The sequence below is a fragment of the Equus caballus genome, chromosome 7 (assembly GCF_041296265.1).
Source record: "Equus caballus isolate H_3958 breed thoroughbred chromosome 7, TB-T2T, whole genome shotgun sequence".
Taxonomy (NCBI): domain Eukaryota; kingdom Metazoa; phylum Chordata; class Mammalia; order Perissodactyla; family Equidae; genus Equus; species Equus caballus.
In genome coordinates this window covers 25,493,461-25,510,717 of record NC_091690.1, presented here as the reverse complement: position 1 = coordinate 25,510,717, position 17,257 = coordinate 25,493,461, and the positions used below count along the sequence as shown (strand labels likewise).

Below are 17,257 nucleotides of genomic sequence, written 5' to 3'. Positions count from 1 at the left end.
ATCAGCTACTCTTTCATGATCACAAAGTCTACAGTACCATTCTTAGACTCAACAAAATGAACATCATTTCATACTAATAGGCAGGACGTGTTTAGCTTTCTCCAGTTGTCTCAAAACTTCCTTTTATAGTTTATTCAAATCACAATGCAACAAAATGCATACATCCATTGAGTTGACGTGTCTTAAATTTTTTATAATTTGTAACAACCCCTTTCGTCTCTGGAAACACACACGTTTTTCCTATGCCATTTATTTGTTGGAGAAACTGGATCGTCTTGTAAAATTTCCCACATTCTGGGTTTGGATCCTTATTGTGTCATTTAACATGTTCCTCTAGCTCACTGTTTCTTCTAAAGTGGTTTAGTTAAATACAGGTCAATTTCAGGGTGGGCTGAGGGCAGGAAGACTCCATAGTCTTCCTATTGCATCATTTCAGGAGTTGTGTGATGTCTGGTTTCCCCACTTTTAGTGATGTATAAAGTTTCCTGTCAACCTTTGACCTAATGTTTTAGCTATTATTATTTAGTTGCCTAAATACACTGTTTCATTAGAAGTGGCAAAATGGTGATTTTCTAATTTTCTCATTTTTCTTCATTTTTAGCTATAATTCTTCTGTAAAGAACTTTGCCTCTAAACGGTGTATAAACTATAGTAAAGGCAAAATAAATGCTTGATTCTTTTTCTTTATGTATTAAATTTCAGAATAATAAATTGGTACCCAGCAGTAAGCAGCCCTGGTGGTCTAGTGGGTAAGATCCAGCACTCACTGCCCCAGCCCAGTTTCATTTCCTGGACAGGGAACCACAACACCTGTCTGTTGGTTGTCATGCTGCGGCAGCTGCAACTGCCTGTTGCCGTGATGCTGAAAGCTATGCCACCGGTATTTCGAATACCAGCAGGGTCACCAATGGTAGACGGATTTCAACGAAGCTCCCAGTCTAAGTCAGACTAAGAAGAAGGACCTGGCCACCCAATTCTGATAAAATTGGCCATGAAAACCCTGTGAATAGCAGTGGAGCATTGTCTGATATAGCGCCGGAAGGTGAGAGGATGGCACGAAAAGACCAGGAAGGGTTCGATTCTTCTGTACACAGGGTCTCAAAGAGTCGGAATTGACTTAACGACACTAATAAAAGCAAACCCCAGCAATCTCCAGTGGTGACCCATGAAGTTGATTTTGTTTATTTTATAATATCATTATGAAGTTATGGATTTTAATACAGTTGATGTGTTTTGGTCCATTGAAACATTATTCTTTTGATGCTCAAATTTTTTCACTTTTAAGCCAGTTAGAGAAGGATAATCTCTGTATGACTCCACTCATATGAGGAATTTAAAAATGTGGACAAAGAGAACAGATTAGTGGCTACCAGGGGAAAGGTGGGGGTGGGGGGTGGGCACAAAGGGTGAATTGGTGCACCTACAACACGAATGACAAACATTAATGTACAACTGAAATCACACAAGATTGTAACCTATCATTAACTCAATAAAAAAAAAATTATTTCACTTAGCCAGTGGGAACCTTTTCAAGTCGACTCTTGTGTCCTTTTGACAAGATCCCAATAGTCTTTGATGACTTCCTTGCTTTTAGGTAAGATGTCCCAGGCTTATCTTGAACATTTCCTGTCCCAGACCTGGAATCGAACATTTCTCTTAGAAGCTCTGGTTCCTTCAAGTGGAAAATAGCATTTGGAAATCCTAGGGATGCTTATTATGGCTACTGGGTTTTCATTACTTAGAGGCCTTTTCAGGGTACCAAGGTAGGTGCCCTGAGTATATCTTTATTTTATAGAGAGGAAAGTAAAATGTGAATTTGTACTAACATTTGAATTAAAATGTAAGATTTCAGTGTGTTTACTTCTTGAATATTCTGTATTTATGTCTCTTTTTTCTTATGCTGAAAATTGTGGTTCCAAATGCCTTTAACATAATTACATATTTGATGTGAGAGAGTGAGGGCAGAATTGATTCAAAGCAATACCAGTATTATTACAAATATTAAGCCTACTGATTCTTTTTGTCCTTAGGATATATCCCATTAAGGATGCATAGGCAAAATACTGTGTTTTATTGTCACTTAAAAAATTATTCTCTGACTGGTTATGACATAACTTAGGTTTGTGTTTTTCCAGTTTGCTTTCAATTTTTACAAATTACTTTTTCTTCTGTTTGATTCAATTTTGAATTGTTTGGGTTCCTTAAGACATTACATGTTTCTAAGGTTAAAGCTATAAAATAGGGTACATTGAGAAAAGTCTAGCTTCCACCCCTTTTCCGTCCTCCTGTAAGTAATAATTTTAAAAGTTTTTCACTTAACATTAATTCTTTTGGAAAATATAAGCAAATATTCACATGTGCACACACATGCTTATTTGTATTTCCTCTTCCTACACAATTGGAAGCACATTACACATATTTTCCTATACCTTGCATGGGTCATGGGTGGAAACCCATCCACAGACCAAGAATCCCTGGTCTAGTATGGAAGACATACGTGTTAAGAAATAACTGTAGTACAGTTGTTCACTGATATTATGGAGGTATATAGACTAAATGCCATTAGACCCAAATTATGGAGCAGTTCTTCTAGGAGAGGTGAGTAGATTAGGGAGTGCTTCAGGGAAATCACCTTGGAGCTAGATATTAAAGAATGAGCTTGATTTGGAGCCTGAAGTTTATATTAGAAATCAGGGAAGAACCTCTGGATCACAAAATTAGCCAACCCACCTTTGCTAGTCTGTTGGTGCAGCATGAGAAATGTTTGCACTACATCAAAAATGTCTGAATAACATTCTTGAAAGGCTTTTTGGAATATATGGGATCCCATTTCGTAGGCTGCCTGGGCATATGCCTAGTCTAGGAGTATTTTTGTAAGAAGCTATAAGAAAACAGTCCTCCTCCACATTAATGTGAATGGACTTCATATCAAAGAATAGTGTGTTTTTTATAAAGAGTTATTAATATAAACAGTGCTTAGTTTACAAACTTTGTTTAGTGGCAAATGGAGAGTAAAAAAATGTTTGTTTTTAAAGTTTATATCTTTTCTCTGATTGATCCTTGAGTTGATCTGTAATTATTAAGCATCCATCATATGCAGAGCGCTGTTTTGTATGTAGTAAGGATGCATGGGAAGTAATAGTTCTAGTTTAAAAATTTCAGAACTAAAGCGTATCCTGTGACTATAAGTATTTCACAAAGTAATTGTATCTTCTCAAAACCTTTGAAGGAAAAGTTGAATTTATTTGGGATAGAAGAAAATATAGTGTGCTTTTTGTTTTTATACCTGCAGGAATAGTCAGTAATGAGTAACTCCAAATACTTCTCTATCTTGATTGCAACAATAGTTCCACGAATCTACACATGTGATAAAATGACCTAGATCTATACACACATTGTACCCATGTCAGATTCTGGGTTTTGATATTGTTCTATAATTATGTAAGATTTAACCACTGGGGGAAACTGGGTTAAGGGTACATAGGATCTCTCTGTACTATCTTTGCAACGTCTCTGAATCTGTAATTATTTCTAAATAAAAAGGTTTTTTAAAAAAGGGTTATTACTCTGGCTGTTGTTTTGAGAATAGACTGTAGAGGGCCAAGGGCAGAATCAGGAATACTAGTTAGGAGTAATATTAGGAGGCTGTTACAATAATCCAGGAGGAAGACAATAGCTGTTGGAGGGGGTTGGTGGCATCAGAGTGGGGTGGGGATAGGGGTGAGGAATAGTTGAATTCTGGGTATATTTTGATGGTAGGGTTAATAAAATTTGCTGATGGATGTGGGTGTGGGAGAAAGAGAATGAAAGATGACACCAAGGTTTTTGGGCTGAACAACAGGGAGAATGAAGAAAAGAGAGAGTAACAAGAAGCAGCAACAAGTAAAGAAGTCTGGTATGAGATGGTTGGATTCTTGGCAAGGAAAACAAAATAACAAACTCTCTTCTTCTAGTCACTGCAGCTTGGGGCCTACGGAGAGTTAGGACAGGATGACATTAAAGTGAGTGCACTCCTGTTAACCTGTTCCCAGGCAGCTAAGTTATCTTGGCCTCACCCTTGCTCTTTTGGAAAGAAGCACTTGTTTGATAAACAGGAAGTTGTTTCCATGGGTGTAGAAAAAAGAAATGATAGAACTGAGTGGCAAAGCAAATAACTTTTAGCTGTGGTGAGCTTGGAATTGGCAGAAATTTTTTCAGATAGCCACCTAAGTGTGGCACACGTGCTGTCTTTTCCTCATTCTAGACTGGGTTATTTTTTCATCATGAAAAATGAAAAGTTTCTGCCCTGTTGCTTGACCTGCTGTCAGGGTGTGTTCATTTTCAGCTAGTGTTTTGGATCAGTTTTGAGTTGTAGACTTAGCAGACAAATGGAGACACTGTCTGTTTGTAGTGGAAAAGTGACTTATTTTAAGAAATATTGGCTCCCACCACTATCCCATTAGTGGCGTGCCTCTGACCCTCCAGTGAAGCTGGTCTAGGGAAGTGAAGATGGCTGATGTATATTTTTGCTCTTTGAAAGGTTAGAATCTAAATGTACCACAAGATATTTCATTCTGAGTCAGAATGGGACAAAATTACAAGCAGTGAATTCTGAAGTAAACTTTATACATACTTTTGAAACTTCAGAATTCATTCTCTCCACTTCTAATCATACTAATCCTCCTGAGGTGTATAAATCCCTTAGTGTCACTAACTTCTTTTTATTTTCTGAGGAAGAAAAGATTAAAAAGATTAAAGAAATCTAGTGCCAAGTGATTTGTGGTGATTGAAAAGTGAGAGAGAACTTAGACTCTTTACTTGTGATAAGAGCCTGAAACAGGAGAACCGTTTTCTTCTTTTAACTGAGTCACCTCATCTTTGTCTAGAGTGAAATGATTGGAGTGAAGTTGTGATAGAGAAAAACTTTAAATTTACCCGAGATGAATAGTGGCAACTAAATAGATAAGTAGTTAATTGATGGTGAAAAAGGACTTACTGCGATGGAGTTTTTGCAGCAGGTGTCTAATCGAAGATTGTTAGCCTCCCGGCGGGTGGAGGAAGAAGGAATCTAGGAATTCAGGAAGCTAGGGTCCTGGCTGCCCTGTGGGATGTTTGAGACTGAAGATATGGGGAGATCCAGGTGATATCTCCCAGTATTTAGGAGAACTAGCTTACTAAACTGTGTGGGAGAAGCAGAACAACTCTGTAGAGTTCTTTGCACCTGGGGTTTATCCTAACAAGATTCAGAATATAGTTTACTTTGAATGTTGAATGGTTCAGGGGCCGTTTGCTTTCATTTGCCTTCTGAAATGACCCCAGTATTTATTCAAATGCTGTGACTTTGTGTTAAGTCCAGGCTGGGCTACTGCTCTGGGTTTTTTGCTGAAAGTTAAATATCCCATTTGAGCCTGAAGAATTTTCACTGCCTGCCTATGCAGCACACATGAACATAAAGCAGCCATTTGTCCCTGGGCAGCTGATAGGCAATTTCAGCAGGGACGAAAACTACCACAGGCTGCTGGCTTTCTGTCACACCCACTAGACCCTGTAGGTTTACACTGAAAGCAAACTAACAGGGGATGGGGTGGGGGTTGGGGGGTAATGAGATGGACAAGAAATAAAAGCAGAGGCTAAAGTCTAAATGACACGGAGCCTTTAAGATGGTCCTGTGTGTGGAGAAGAGCACAGTGCTCCCAAAGAGGGGAAAATTAGAATGTCAAACACAATGGCTAGGAGAAAACATCTGATTTTTGCAGCCAACACTTTAAAAAAAAATTTGTAAATCTTCTTTATATCCATAACTGTAGGGATATTTTAGGTATCCTTAGGGAAAATACTAAACAATTGAAGCTCTTTTAGCCAGCGTGCTGTCACAGATACCTTTTAGCCAAAAGCATGTTAACTGTGGCAGATGACATATATTGTAGTCACCTCAAATACTATAGAATCCTTGTGATCTGTTAACCAAATGCTTAAATATTCTTTGTATGGTATTGAGTGGACCTTGAAAAAAATAGCCTTTTAAATGTCTTTAAACTTAAAGTTATGTCATATATGATCAGAGTACACATTTATTCCTAAATATGCTATCCCTTCTTTGGCCCTAGCATGTAACAGAGTTTATTTCTATTTAGCAGATCAAGAGGTGGGGATATTGGCAGTGTAAACAATCCAAGGACAACCAATGTGTCATTGTAGAGATAAAACAGACCAAGGCCATATTCCAGCAGCTCCTGGCCTGTGTAACAATTTTGAGAACTTTCCAATCATTTTAGGAAAACAAAGTACTTAGAAAATATAGTTTTTTTTTTTAATAAAAGAAAACCACTTATTTTGGAAATCATGAAATTAATCGTTCTGTTGTACTTAAGAAGCTCTTTGATGTGTTCTGATAATTAGTATTTACTGCCAGACGAATGTCTCTTGGGCATTTTAATTAATGGTGGCTTAGCCAAATGAGCTTCTGTTGGTAAACCTTCATAAGGGTTTATTTTTATGTTTCTCAAGAATAGCTGTCTCTTTAAAGCTCTTTAATTAGACAAAGTTTAGCAGCTAAAACATATTATTAGAATAATTGGGCCTTGGGTTAAGAGAAATAGGGGGTCAAAGGAGCAGGTACTGTTAGAGAATGGCCTCTTAAAATAAAACCTAGCGTTCTACATCTGATGGATGTCCAGTTCTTGAACAGCTTGTGTTAAGTTCCTATCCCTAGTTAGGGACTTTGTGTTGTTTAAAGTTCCTGTGACAGATCTCACCAGAAGGCTGAGCACACCAGAGCATGAGCTCGTTTATCACCACCTCTAAACTCTGTAGAAAGCTGTGTTCTATATTCTAGTCCTTTTAACTTCTAAGCTAAAGACTTCTTTTCTCCTTTTTTTGTACTAAATTGATCATCTTGGCCATAATAGTGATTGTTTTTGAGGAAAATGCTTCAAAGGTCTTGTGTGTGGTTCATTGATAAACCTGACAATTGTAACAGTTCCTTTGAGGGGTCTTTCTTAAGCATTTAAATGATCTACTTGTAAGACATTGCTCTTAAAAATTCTGTAGTATTTGATCTCCAAAATGTTATGTTCTTTGAGGTCAGACTGTTGTTTGAATTATTTGAAAATCTTCTATGTAAACGGTTGTCGTTGAGCTCCCCTTCTTCACGTACTCCCCCACCCCCTCCATTTCTTGTCCTAAGCTCTCAATCTTGGCAGTCATTACTAGCGCGTATGTTTTATCCCAAACTTCCTCTTTGTGACGGAAGAAAAGATAAACCTGACTGGTCTTGTGAGTGATTGAGATGGCGCCAAATCACTTGGGTGGTATTACTGAAACTAGTACTGAGAAACAAACGAAACATTTATTTATATTATCTAATTTTTCACTTTCGCACTATCTCAGGATGCTTATGATGGCAAAGGTGTCCTTTACCCAGCTAGAACAGTTGGTTAAAGGATAGTGCTAGTGAGACTATTAGAAATCAAACAGAGCAAACTACATCATTATTTGCATTTCTAATCCCATCAGTTGTCATAACCTGTATATGTTACTGGTCAGATGAGGCACTGGGTTAAGGATATGTGTATCGTTGGTTCATTATAAACCTAATGCCACTATTAGAAAAAAAAAGTACTTAAAGAACTTACAGTATTGATTATGGGTTAATCAATTCATTTTTAAATATAGAAGATAGCCTAGTTTATAGTATTACAGAGTTTATCACCTGTAAATTCTTTTGCTATACCTTAGTTAGCAACATAGCAAATGAAATTATTTCATTTAAAGTGGTAGAAACTTCACTTGGTTTTCTATTGATGTTACCTGTGAAAATTAATAACATAGTTTTAAAAATATTTGGTAAGCACATTAAATGCAAATGTAAAGATGCAGGTGTTATGCATTGCAGAGAATGGTCACCAAATAAGTACCTTTTTGTGTGAAATTGTGAAACTTTGAGAAAGCATAAGAGATATTGGCCTAAACAGAGTCCTATGTAAAGCAGCGTTTTTTTTCCCTCTTAGCAATGACTGATTTCTGTCAACTCTTTCCTAAAATGATCAATTATTGTGACTCCGCGTTTTGACTCATCCTTTAGCACAGGAAATGCTGCTGATACTTATCTTCATGTGTGTTTGCTTTGTATATATAAACTTTTGCAATGGAAATATGAAAAGGAAGGTTGAAAAACACCATTGTATCCCTCAGAACTCTTTTTTTCTTATGGTAGGGCAAGTGTATTCTTATGCATACTTATGTATAACAGGATTTATACTTAAAATAGTTTGGGTACTGATTACTAATGAATAGATACAAGCCAGGACTATAAGCGTATCATTTTCCATATGTTTGTTTCACTTTTTTAACTCTTTCATTTGTTGGGCCCCTTGCATCCCTCCTTAAGTCTACCTTTTGAAATGATTCCAGGATCCAAATGAGAACTGACTGTGTTTTTCTTCAACGCAGACCACCTGGTGGCCCATGGTAGAATGGCAGAGAAGGAGGCCCGTCGGAAGTTCAAACAGATCGTCGCAGCCGTCTATTTTTGTCACTGTCGGAACATTGTTCATCGTGATCTAAAAGCTGAAAATTTGCTTCTGGATGCCAATCTGAATATCAAAATAGCAGGTGAGAAGAGTATTGAGGATGTGAAATAGAAATAAAGGAGCTTTTCCTTCAGGGTTCTTAAAGCAAGGGATTGTTTATTTCCAACTATTCAGAAGAAAGTATTGTGAAAATAAAGGATTTTTGTGTGTGTGGCTTGAAAGTTGATAAACTTTCAGAATATGTTTATATTATTTTTCATGTAGTATCAGATCAAACTAGGCTGGGAAGAAAGAAGGAAAAGGGTGATATTTAAAATTCTGTTATTTTGGTTGACAGGTCCCTTTTAAATAATGAGGAATAAAATATAGAATAAAGTAGTAAGTAAAACTGCTAAAATTGTATAACCTGTCAGCTTCGTTTGAGAAGATTGATTTATGTCGTTGCTGATATAGAGCATGCTTATTCTAAAGACTGTAGTTTTATGATAATTTAGGAAGACTAGATCTTACAGTGCTTTGAAGGCAGTCCATGTCTGTCTCCTCCAATGTCACTCATCTGCTCATCTGACAGTACCCAAAAAGCACTTTTCACTGCCTCAGTCTACTCGTACTTCAGTTTTAGTGAACTATCAGCGTTTGCCTAACCAACACAAGCTCACCACCTATTGATAGAAGAAAGTGACTGCAATCTATATAGAATCTATAAATATGAAAATAAACCGTTTTTGTTTTCTGACAGTTTTCGGTATTGCATTGTGTGTCCCCCAGCTCCCAGATGAAAAGGGAGAGAGTCTCATATAGAAAGCTGAAGTATAGCTAGAGTAGAATTGCCTTGAAAATCCAAAGTAAAAGCAGTTATACAGATTTCCCTCCTTAGTAGGGTGGGAGTTGAGAGTTCAGATTTATATTATAGATCACAGTACCTACGTGTACCCTTGCAGGTTGGTGATGATTCTGACAGTTTCTTTGTGTAGATAAGTCTGTTCACTTTCCAGCCTCTACTTTTACATCCTTGGCATGTCACCTAGCTTTTTATTTGTCTAAGTTAGGGTGATGGATGCACTCCTGTTTAGAACTTTCACACAGTTGTAAGCTCTTTGAGTCCTGCACTCACTGAGTACATAGTAGACAGGAATTAGATGCTTTTTTCCTTTCTTTTATTTTTTTTTTTTAAAAGATTAGCACCTGAGCTGACACCGGTTGCCAATCTTCCTTTTTTTCTTCCTTCTCCTCCTCCACCTCCTCCCCCTCCTCCTCTCCCCTCCTCCCCACCAAAAGCCCTCCAGTACATAGTTGTAGATTCTAGTTGTAGGTCCTTCTGGTTGTGCTATGTGGAATGCTGCCTCAGCATGGCCTGATGAGCAGTGCCATATTGGCGCCCAGGATCCAAACCGGTGAAACCCTGGGCCTGCCGATGCATATCACACAAACTTAACCACTTGGCCACAGGGCCGGCCTAGATGCTTTCATTATCTTACATAAAATCATGTTTTTCCTATGCCCTTATGTGTGTTTTATATTCTCCTAAGCTCTCTAGATGCTGGCAGTTCCTACACAGGTGGGTAGCGTGGAAAGGCCTAGCAATTTCAAACCCTCTTTTATAATTATTTGTTGTAGCTTCAATTAAGTTAATGGTAATAACACCTACTAAGCTTCATAATCCTTAAAAGTATTAAAAAAAGTGTTAATTTCTTGTTGTTACTGTAACAGATTGCCACAAACTTAGCGGCTTGAAACAACACAAATTTATTATCCTACAGTTCTGGAGTTTAGAAATCTGCAATGAATTTTATAGGGCTTAAACCAAGATATTGGTAGGACTCGTTCCTTCTGGAGGCTCTGGAAATCTGCCCTCTTCAGCTTCTGGAGCCCTCCTGCTTTCCTTGGCTCCAGCCCCTTCCTCACGTCACTCCACCTTCCTGCTGCCATTGCCACATCTCCCACTCCTGACACGATCCTCCTACTTCCTTCTTGCAAGGACCCTTGTGCTTACATTGGGCCTCCTGAGTAATCCAGGACAGTCTCCCTGTCTCAAGATCCTTAAACTAATCATGTCTGCAAGTGTCCCTTTTACCATGTAGGTAGCACATTCCAAGTTCCATGGATTAGGACATGGATGTCTTTGGGGGGCTATTCAGCTGACCACAATGTTACTGTAGGGTTCTTTGGATTATTGATTAGGCTAGTGAGTTAAAAGAAGGCCTTCTATTTCTATTATGGTTTTATTCTACCTCCACTGACCAAAAGTTAACCTTTCATTTAATGCTTCCTTGGTTCTTGATTTTGAATTTAGAACCATTTTGATTTAGTTAATGGACATTTTATATAGTTTTTGCCTCGAGAAACCAAGTCTAAAAGCAGGGGTCAGTGATAGTTGAAATTAGAAACTCTACTGACAAGTATTTGAGTAAGGAGATTTTTAAATACTTTTCTTTGTTAATAGTTAAAACAAATCCATGTTGTTACAATAAGAGTCTCTCCCTGCTGGTGTGTAATTACAGGCTCCTAGGGGTGCTGGCAGCCAGCCTTGGGCTCTCTGTGTGTTAACATAGATACTTTGGCAAGCTTTTTAAGTTCATTAACCCAAAGTTGCATTTTTATTACTTGTTTTCAGAGCAAAGCAAAGAATAAATGAACACCCCTAGTTTTGTGCCCTGCGATATGGATAGCTAACTAACATTGTCTTTGCTCGTGCATTCTTTCCTGCATGCCATCGTTACTTAGTTTCTCAATCATTGTCTGAACTTCATTTCTTACACATAAATTAGATAGAATTCCCATTCTCATCTGCCAAGTCTTCTTTGAACTTAATGAACTAGTGGGAGAAATGATTCTAGTGGAGGCTGACTACAGCATGACTAATTTTGGAGAGGCAGGTTGGATAGTTCTGACAGGATAAGGTCAGATAAGTAATGAAATCAACTTTTTATTCTAAAAGCTAAAAGTAACTTTCAGATCCCTGATCTTTTCAGTGGTCTTTCTGACAAATTATTATAAATCTCGCTAAGAAGGACCTACTATAAATGAAAGAAACACATGAGAGAGAACAGTTTTTTTGTTTTGTTTAAAATATTGTTAGTCTTAAGCACTTCATCTTTAAAATCATCATATATGTTATAGTTACAAATTAATAAAAATTCAGATTAGGAAATTTAAGAAATTCATGTTTTCCTTATGCTATGTTTACCTAAGTGGTGTTCATGAAAAGATTATGCATCCTGTTCAAATGTAGAAGATGAATAAATTGTTCTGGGGATGTTTGTTTTATATTAATTTATTTTTACTTTTTTGGCTATGAATTAACCTGGCATTTACATTTAATACTGATACTATAAAAATCTAGCTATTATAAAAGCCCATGCTAGCCCTCTTCAAGAGAATATGTCTTCCCTGGACATGAGAGAGAAACTTCACTTACAGGCATTAAAAATTCCGCATCATTCCACGATTTAAGAGTTTTTGTGCTTAAATTCTTATCTGTGAATTTTTGTTCTAGTGCTACTTCTAGAGAGAGTGAAGCCCAGGTGAATAACTTTGTTTTCTTTCTGTTTTTAGAATAAAAAAATTCTTCTTAATGCCAATAGCAAACCTGTCGTCTGTAGAATTGTTTAAAAGATGTTTCTATCTTTAGTAATCCAGAATAAGTATTGGTGTTTTCAGAGGAAAGAATTTTGTTGCTGAAAGGCAAAGTTGCCAGGTCTAGAAGTAAGAATTTGTGGTGGTTATCTGCAGTCTCATTTGCTGTTAACAGAGGCTCTCTGCTCAGGTGTCATGGAAGAGGAAGAGCAGTGTAAGGCATGACTGCTGTCAAGAGTTTACAGTCTATTTGGGCAGCAAATGCTTAGACCTTTGAAAAGTTAAATAACACTGTAATTATGCTTTACATATATAAAAAATACTTTACAACGCATTTTCGCATGTATCATTTAATTTCATCATATTTTGCATGCAAATATAGCTTATTTAGAAGTTTATTATATTATATATATTATTATATTAGAGTTTCCAAAATGCACACCTTTAGCTTTCAAAACTTTGAATTTCTTGTAAAGAACACTCACGCCACTTTCTTTCATGTAGAGAATTCAGTGCTGGGAAAAGAATAGGGTTCTTGGCCTCTAACCTTCCACTTTTCGTACCTCAGAGGTGTGAGGATTCACAGAGGAGCAGATGAAGGACGGGGGAGGCACAGCATGGCTCTCTCAGCCTATAGCCTACATCCCTGGGTGACAGCGTATTCAACAGCTGCCAGATGATAGTCTGACGCAATAGAAGAGATGTTGCAAGGCACGTCATGATTCATTATCGCATTAACTGTAGTCTAATTACCACAGGAGTTCAGAGGATGAAGAAACCACTTTAGTTTGTAAAATTCCATTAGCTTGTAAATGCCACAGAGACTGTAACCATATCATGTTTATTGTTTCCCCTCCATGGCCTAGCACATCACTGTTCAATAGTAGGTACTCAATAGCTTTGTTGATCTGAACTCTAGACAGTGGTGATGAGGACATCAGTACCCTATTGCAGACAGGACAGTTGTGGTGAGTCTTAAAGGATAAGTATGATTCTTTAAGGCCTAGGTGTAGAGGAGAGAATTCCAGTAGGATTAGTCAGTCAGCAAATGTTGATAAAGTGCTTGCTATGTGCAGACACTGATCTAGGCACTGGGGATACAGCAGCAGATAAAATAGTTCCTTGGAGCTAACATTCTGATGGGGGGAGATAGATGGAAAACACGTAAACAAATAAGCTCTCGTAAGGGCTGTGAAAATGATAAAATCGAGTAATATGCTAGAATGGCTGGAGATACTAAATAAGGGGGCGAGTGGAAGGAGACGGAGTGAGAGAGCTGGCAAGGGCAGGTTCACATGGGCTTTCTGCACATGGTGAGGATTTGGGATTTTATTTTGGTTACCATGGGAAACTGAGTTGGAGAAGCATGAGCAGCAGAGAATATACACAGCATATTTGCAAAAAAGGTAAAACAGCTTGGGTGGAGGGGAGGCTCACATAGGAGAGTCATGGCTGAGAAGGCAGAAAAGGTAGGTATTTATGCTGGATTGTGAAATTATTTGAATAGCAGGATTCATAAATCAGGTTCAGGATGGATAAGATAAAAAGGTGGGAGTAGGGGAAAGGGGCAGGAAGGCAATAGGAAGATCAGTTAAAAGGCTGTGAAACTGTAAATCCTGCGTAAGGGTGGTGGTAATAGACGTGGAAGGGAAGAAGAGGGCGACAGACACAGGAAGGAGAGCAGAGGAAGGATTTCCAGGACTGGGTAGCCAGTTGAATGTCTGGGCTAGGAGGAGAGAACTTTCATCAAAGATATGTTGAGAAATAGAGAATTCAGATTTTCTTATTGATGGATTATATTAAGCTGTCTAAGAAAAATGGGGTCATCTTATTTTTAATGGTTGATGCACTGCTATTTGAAAGTAATTTTAATTCTTGTCCCCAAAGATTAAGTAGAGAAATTTCTATGTTTAAAAAAGATTGCCTAAGAGAAAGCCTAAATGTAAGTGGCTTACTCCCTGAAACAAGTTATTGGAAATACTCAGACATTATGAGAATGTTTTGAAAATTGTGGAAACTTTCTTTTTGGACCTAAGGAAGTTGGAAACTTTTCTCTTTAAATGTCGCCTCCCAGAATGGTCTCCATGAGATAGTTTCCACTCCGGTGTTATTGTTTTAGTTGGCAATCAGTGGACAGCAAAGATCTGAAGTGCAGCTACAGCAGAGCCGATATTTTGGAAAGAATTTCCAGAGTGCATGGATTGAAGGTACTGTGGAAAGTTTTGACCTTAATGCAGTGAGATCTAGACTATTTCATTTTTTAAAAGTGAGAAACTAAAACATTTTTTACATCTATTGACCTTTCAGCCCCAGTATGATTATACTGAGACAGGATCATATAGGGAAAAAGGTTGGATTTCTGAGAACTCTGCCACAGTGTGTTGATCGAGAATGTCCCTGACTGGTCACAGAAAGTCGTTATGCAGTATTCATCATATCAATCCCAAATTTTATGTCGTGATCCTGACACGCTTTATTTAGGTAATCACTCAATCTACCTCCCTGGTTGACAGGTCAGTGAACTGAGACCCAGAGACCTCAATTCAGGTCATAGTAGAGCCTGGGAATCATAATGCCTCAACTTGTTTTCACGCTGAAATGGTGAATGACTTTCAACTAGAAGCTGCCAAACAGCATTAATGTATGTTGACCATTGGGAAAATAAAATTTGACAAATTCTCTCTTCTGAATGCTATTGCTAAGACTGGAGATTTACTAATAAAAAGTTAACGTACCTTCATCCAGAAGGCGTTTTAGGTACACACAGTTGATTTATTTGTGTGAAAAAGTTCTAACATTAAAATTTAAATGAGCAGATTTTTTGTCAGTCATAGTTCTAGGTTATAAATGAGGTCTCAGTGATCTTGAAAAGTGATTGTACCTTGCTAGGATCAAGAACAATTTTCTATTTATAAGACCTCACAATAGCTGGGCTACCAGTACAGAAGCATTGCTTCTCAGATTTCCCCACTGTGGTTTCCCTCACACTGGGGGATGAATTCCTGCAGGGTGGGGGCAACTGGGGATTGATTAAGTAGTCTGAAATGGCTTACTTTAAACACATTTTTAATCGCATGCTTTATCTTTAAAATTCATGCATATTTAGTGTTCTCCTCCATGTCATATCTTTGTTTTAATATTAAAATTATTCAACTTTATTGAACATAGAAAAAAACCTGATGTTCCAGGAAGATGTCGTTTATTTATCCTATACTTTCACATAATTCTTGGTATACTGCATCATTATGCCTGAGGATGTATAAACATACACCAGTTGGAGAAACTGAGAGTAAAGAATTTCTTCCCCAACCATAGGTTTCTCTCACGCAAACTTCTCATTTTTGCACATTGACTTCTCTGTTACTTTTCCTCAACCTCAAAGATTTCCATGCCAGTCTCTTACTGGCAGATCATTTATTTTGGGGATAATTAGAAAAATAAGAAATTGGAAGTTGAGAATAGAAAGGGAAAGGGAAGCAGAAGACAGAAAAGAAATGGAAGCTTTTGCTTTGAGGTCTTGGGCAAAAGAAGAGAAACTGTGGGAAGGGAACCCTGAGCCTCAGAGCTCGCCTCCTGCAGCTGCGGGGAGGAGCTGAGTGAGCGGAAGAAGACTGCGTGTTGGACCTACCAAAGCACCTCAGAATTTCACATTGCTCTTTGTCTCTAGGACCATGTTGGGCACAGTATTGAATAATAAGCAAGGGATAGTTGAAGGAAATTAGGTGCACACCTTACCTGTGGTTTCTGTTTCAAGGTGTTTTAAAAGAACATTGATATTCTATTTATTTCAAGGGTTGTTTTGATTTTATTATTGGATGTAGAAACTGTGAGAACTTTCATAAGTCTACCCAAGACCGTGTTTCCCCAGCTCTATTTTCCTTGCAGGGTTGTAAGCTCCTAAATTGCAAGTTGGTGTTGGGGAGGGACTAACAAATCATCCAGAGTATTTTTCATTCAGACTCTGAAGAAGTCTTTATCTTATTGTGTAAAGTTCATAGAAACTGTTAAAATGGAGGAGATGTCAAAAAGAGTGAGACTGAGTTCTTTTTTTTGAGTGCATCCAAAACTTCTTTATCACTTTTTTTTTATTATCGAGATTTAATTGACATAATATTAGTTTCGGGTGTACCATATAATGATTTGATATTTGTATATATTGTGAAATGATCACCACAATGGAGACTGATTTCTTTTTTTTTTTTTGAGGAAGATTAGCCCTGAGCTAACTACTGCCAGTCCTCCTCTTTTTTTGCTGAGGAAGCCTGGCTCTGAGCTAACATCCGTGCCCATCTTCCTCTACTTTATATGTGGGACGCCTACCACAGCATGGCATGCCAAGCGGTGCCATGTCCACACCCGGGATCCGAACTGGCGAACCCCAGGCCGCCAAGAAGCGGAACATGCGCACTTAACCACTGCACCACCAGGCCGGCCCTGGAGACTGATTTCTTAGGCAGGCCTTCTCTAAGTGGCAGAATATTAGTAAGAGTCCCCATTAGTCCAGAATCTGGTTCTAATTTTTATAAATCCTGAGACTGACTATTATCAGTTCTCTTAAAGTCATAAGAGAATGAGTATAATATTTATATCTGCTTTCCTAGTGTCAAACTGAGAAAAACCCAGTTAGCTAGTGGTAGGCATAGATTCAGAACAAAAGGACTTGTAAGATCCTGAAGAGTTTTTCATCTGGTCATTAAAAAACATCCTGATATGTGTGGTCTTTGACTACTCCTTGCTCAGGCCACACCCAGACCACCCTTAATTTAACACCTCAGCTAGTGTACACTATCTTTTCCCAGCCGGTGATTTTCTGAATCCTTAGAGGTTCTCAGTGTTCCAGGACATTCATGTCACAGAAAGTGATAATGACTTCTCTTGCCTTTTCCGTTGTTTAGAAGTCAATAAATGAAGCAGTGAGTTAGGTCTCCCCCCAGTCTGAGAGCCCCTGAGTGTAAATCAAGTGAGTCTGCCTGTTAGCGGGAAGCTAGTGAGCACGCTTAGGCCTCAGTCGTCCATGTATTGGTCAGTTGAAGTAGTTGGTTACCATGATAGTTTCGACCAGCGTGCAGTTTTTCATCATGTTTTGTTAAATTTAAATTTACATCTATAATGGACTATTGGGCAATATAAAGCATAAGGAATACTTGTTAAAATTCAAGTTAATAAAGATA

At 38.0% G+C, this 17,257-nt stretch overlaps 1 protein-coding gene across 12 annotated transcripts in view; it reads left to right on the top strand.

Annotated features, from left to right (window-relative positions):
* Nucleotides 1–17,257, top strand: part of SIK3 (SIK family kinase 3) — a 241,511-nt gene that overhangs the window by 156,471 nt on the left and 67,783 nt on the right. For all 12 annotated transcript variants that reach the window (XM_070273654.1, XM_070273652.1, XM_070273653.1 and 9 more), the window contains exon 4: nucleotides 8,431–8,592. In XM_070273654.1, coding sequence (XP_070129755.1) covers nucleotides 8,431–8,592 — 162 coding nt within the window. The remainder of the gene's footprint in view (nucleotides 1–8,430; nucleotides 8,593–17,257) is intronic.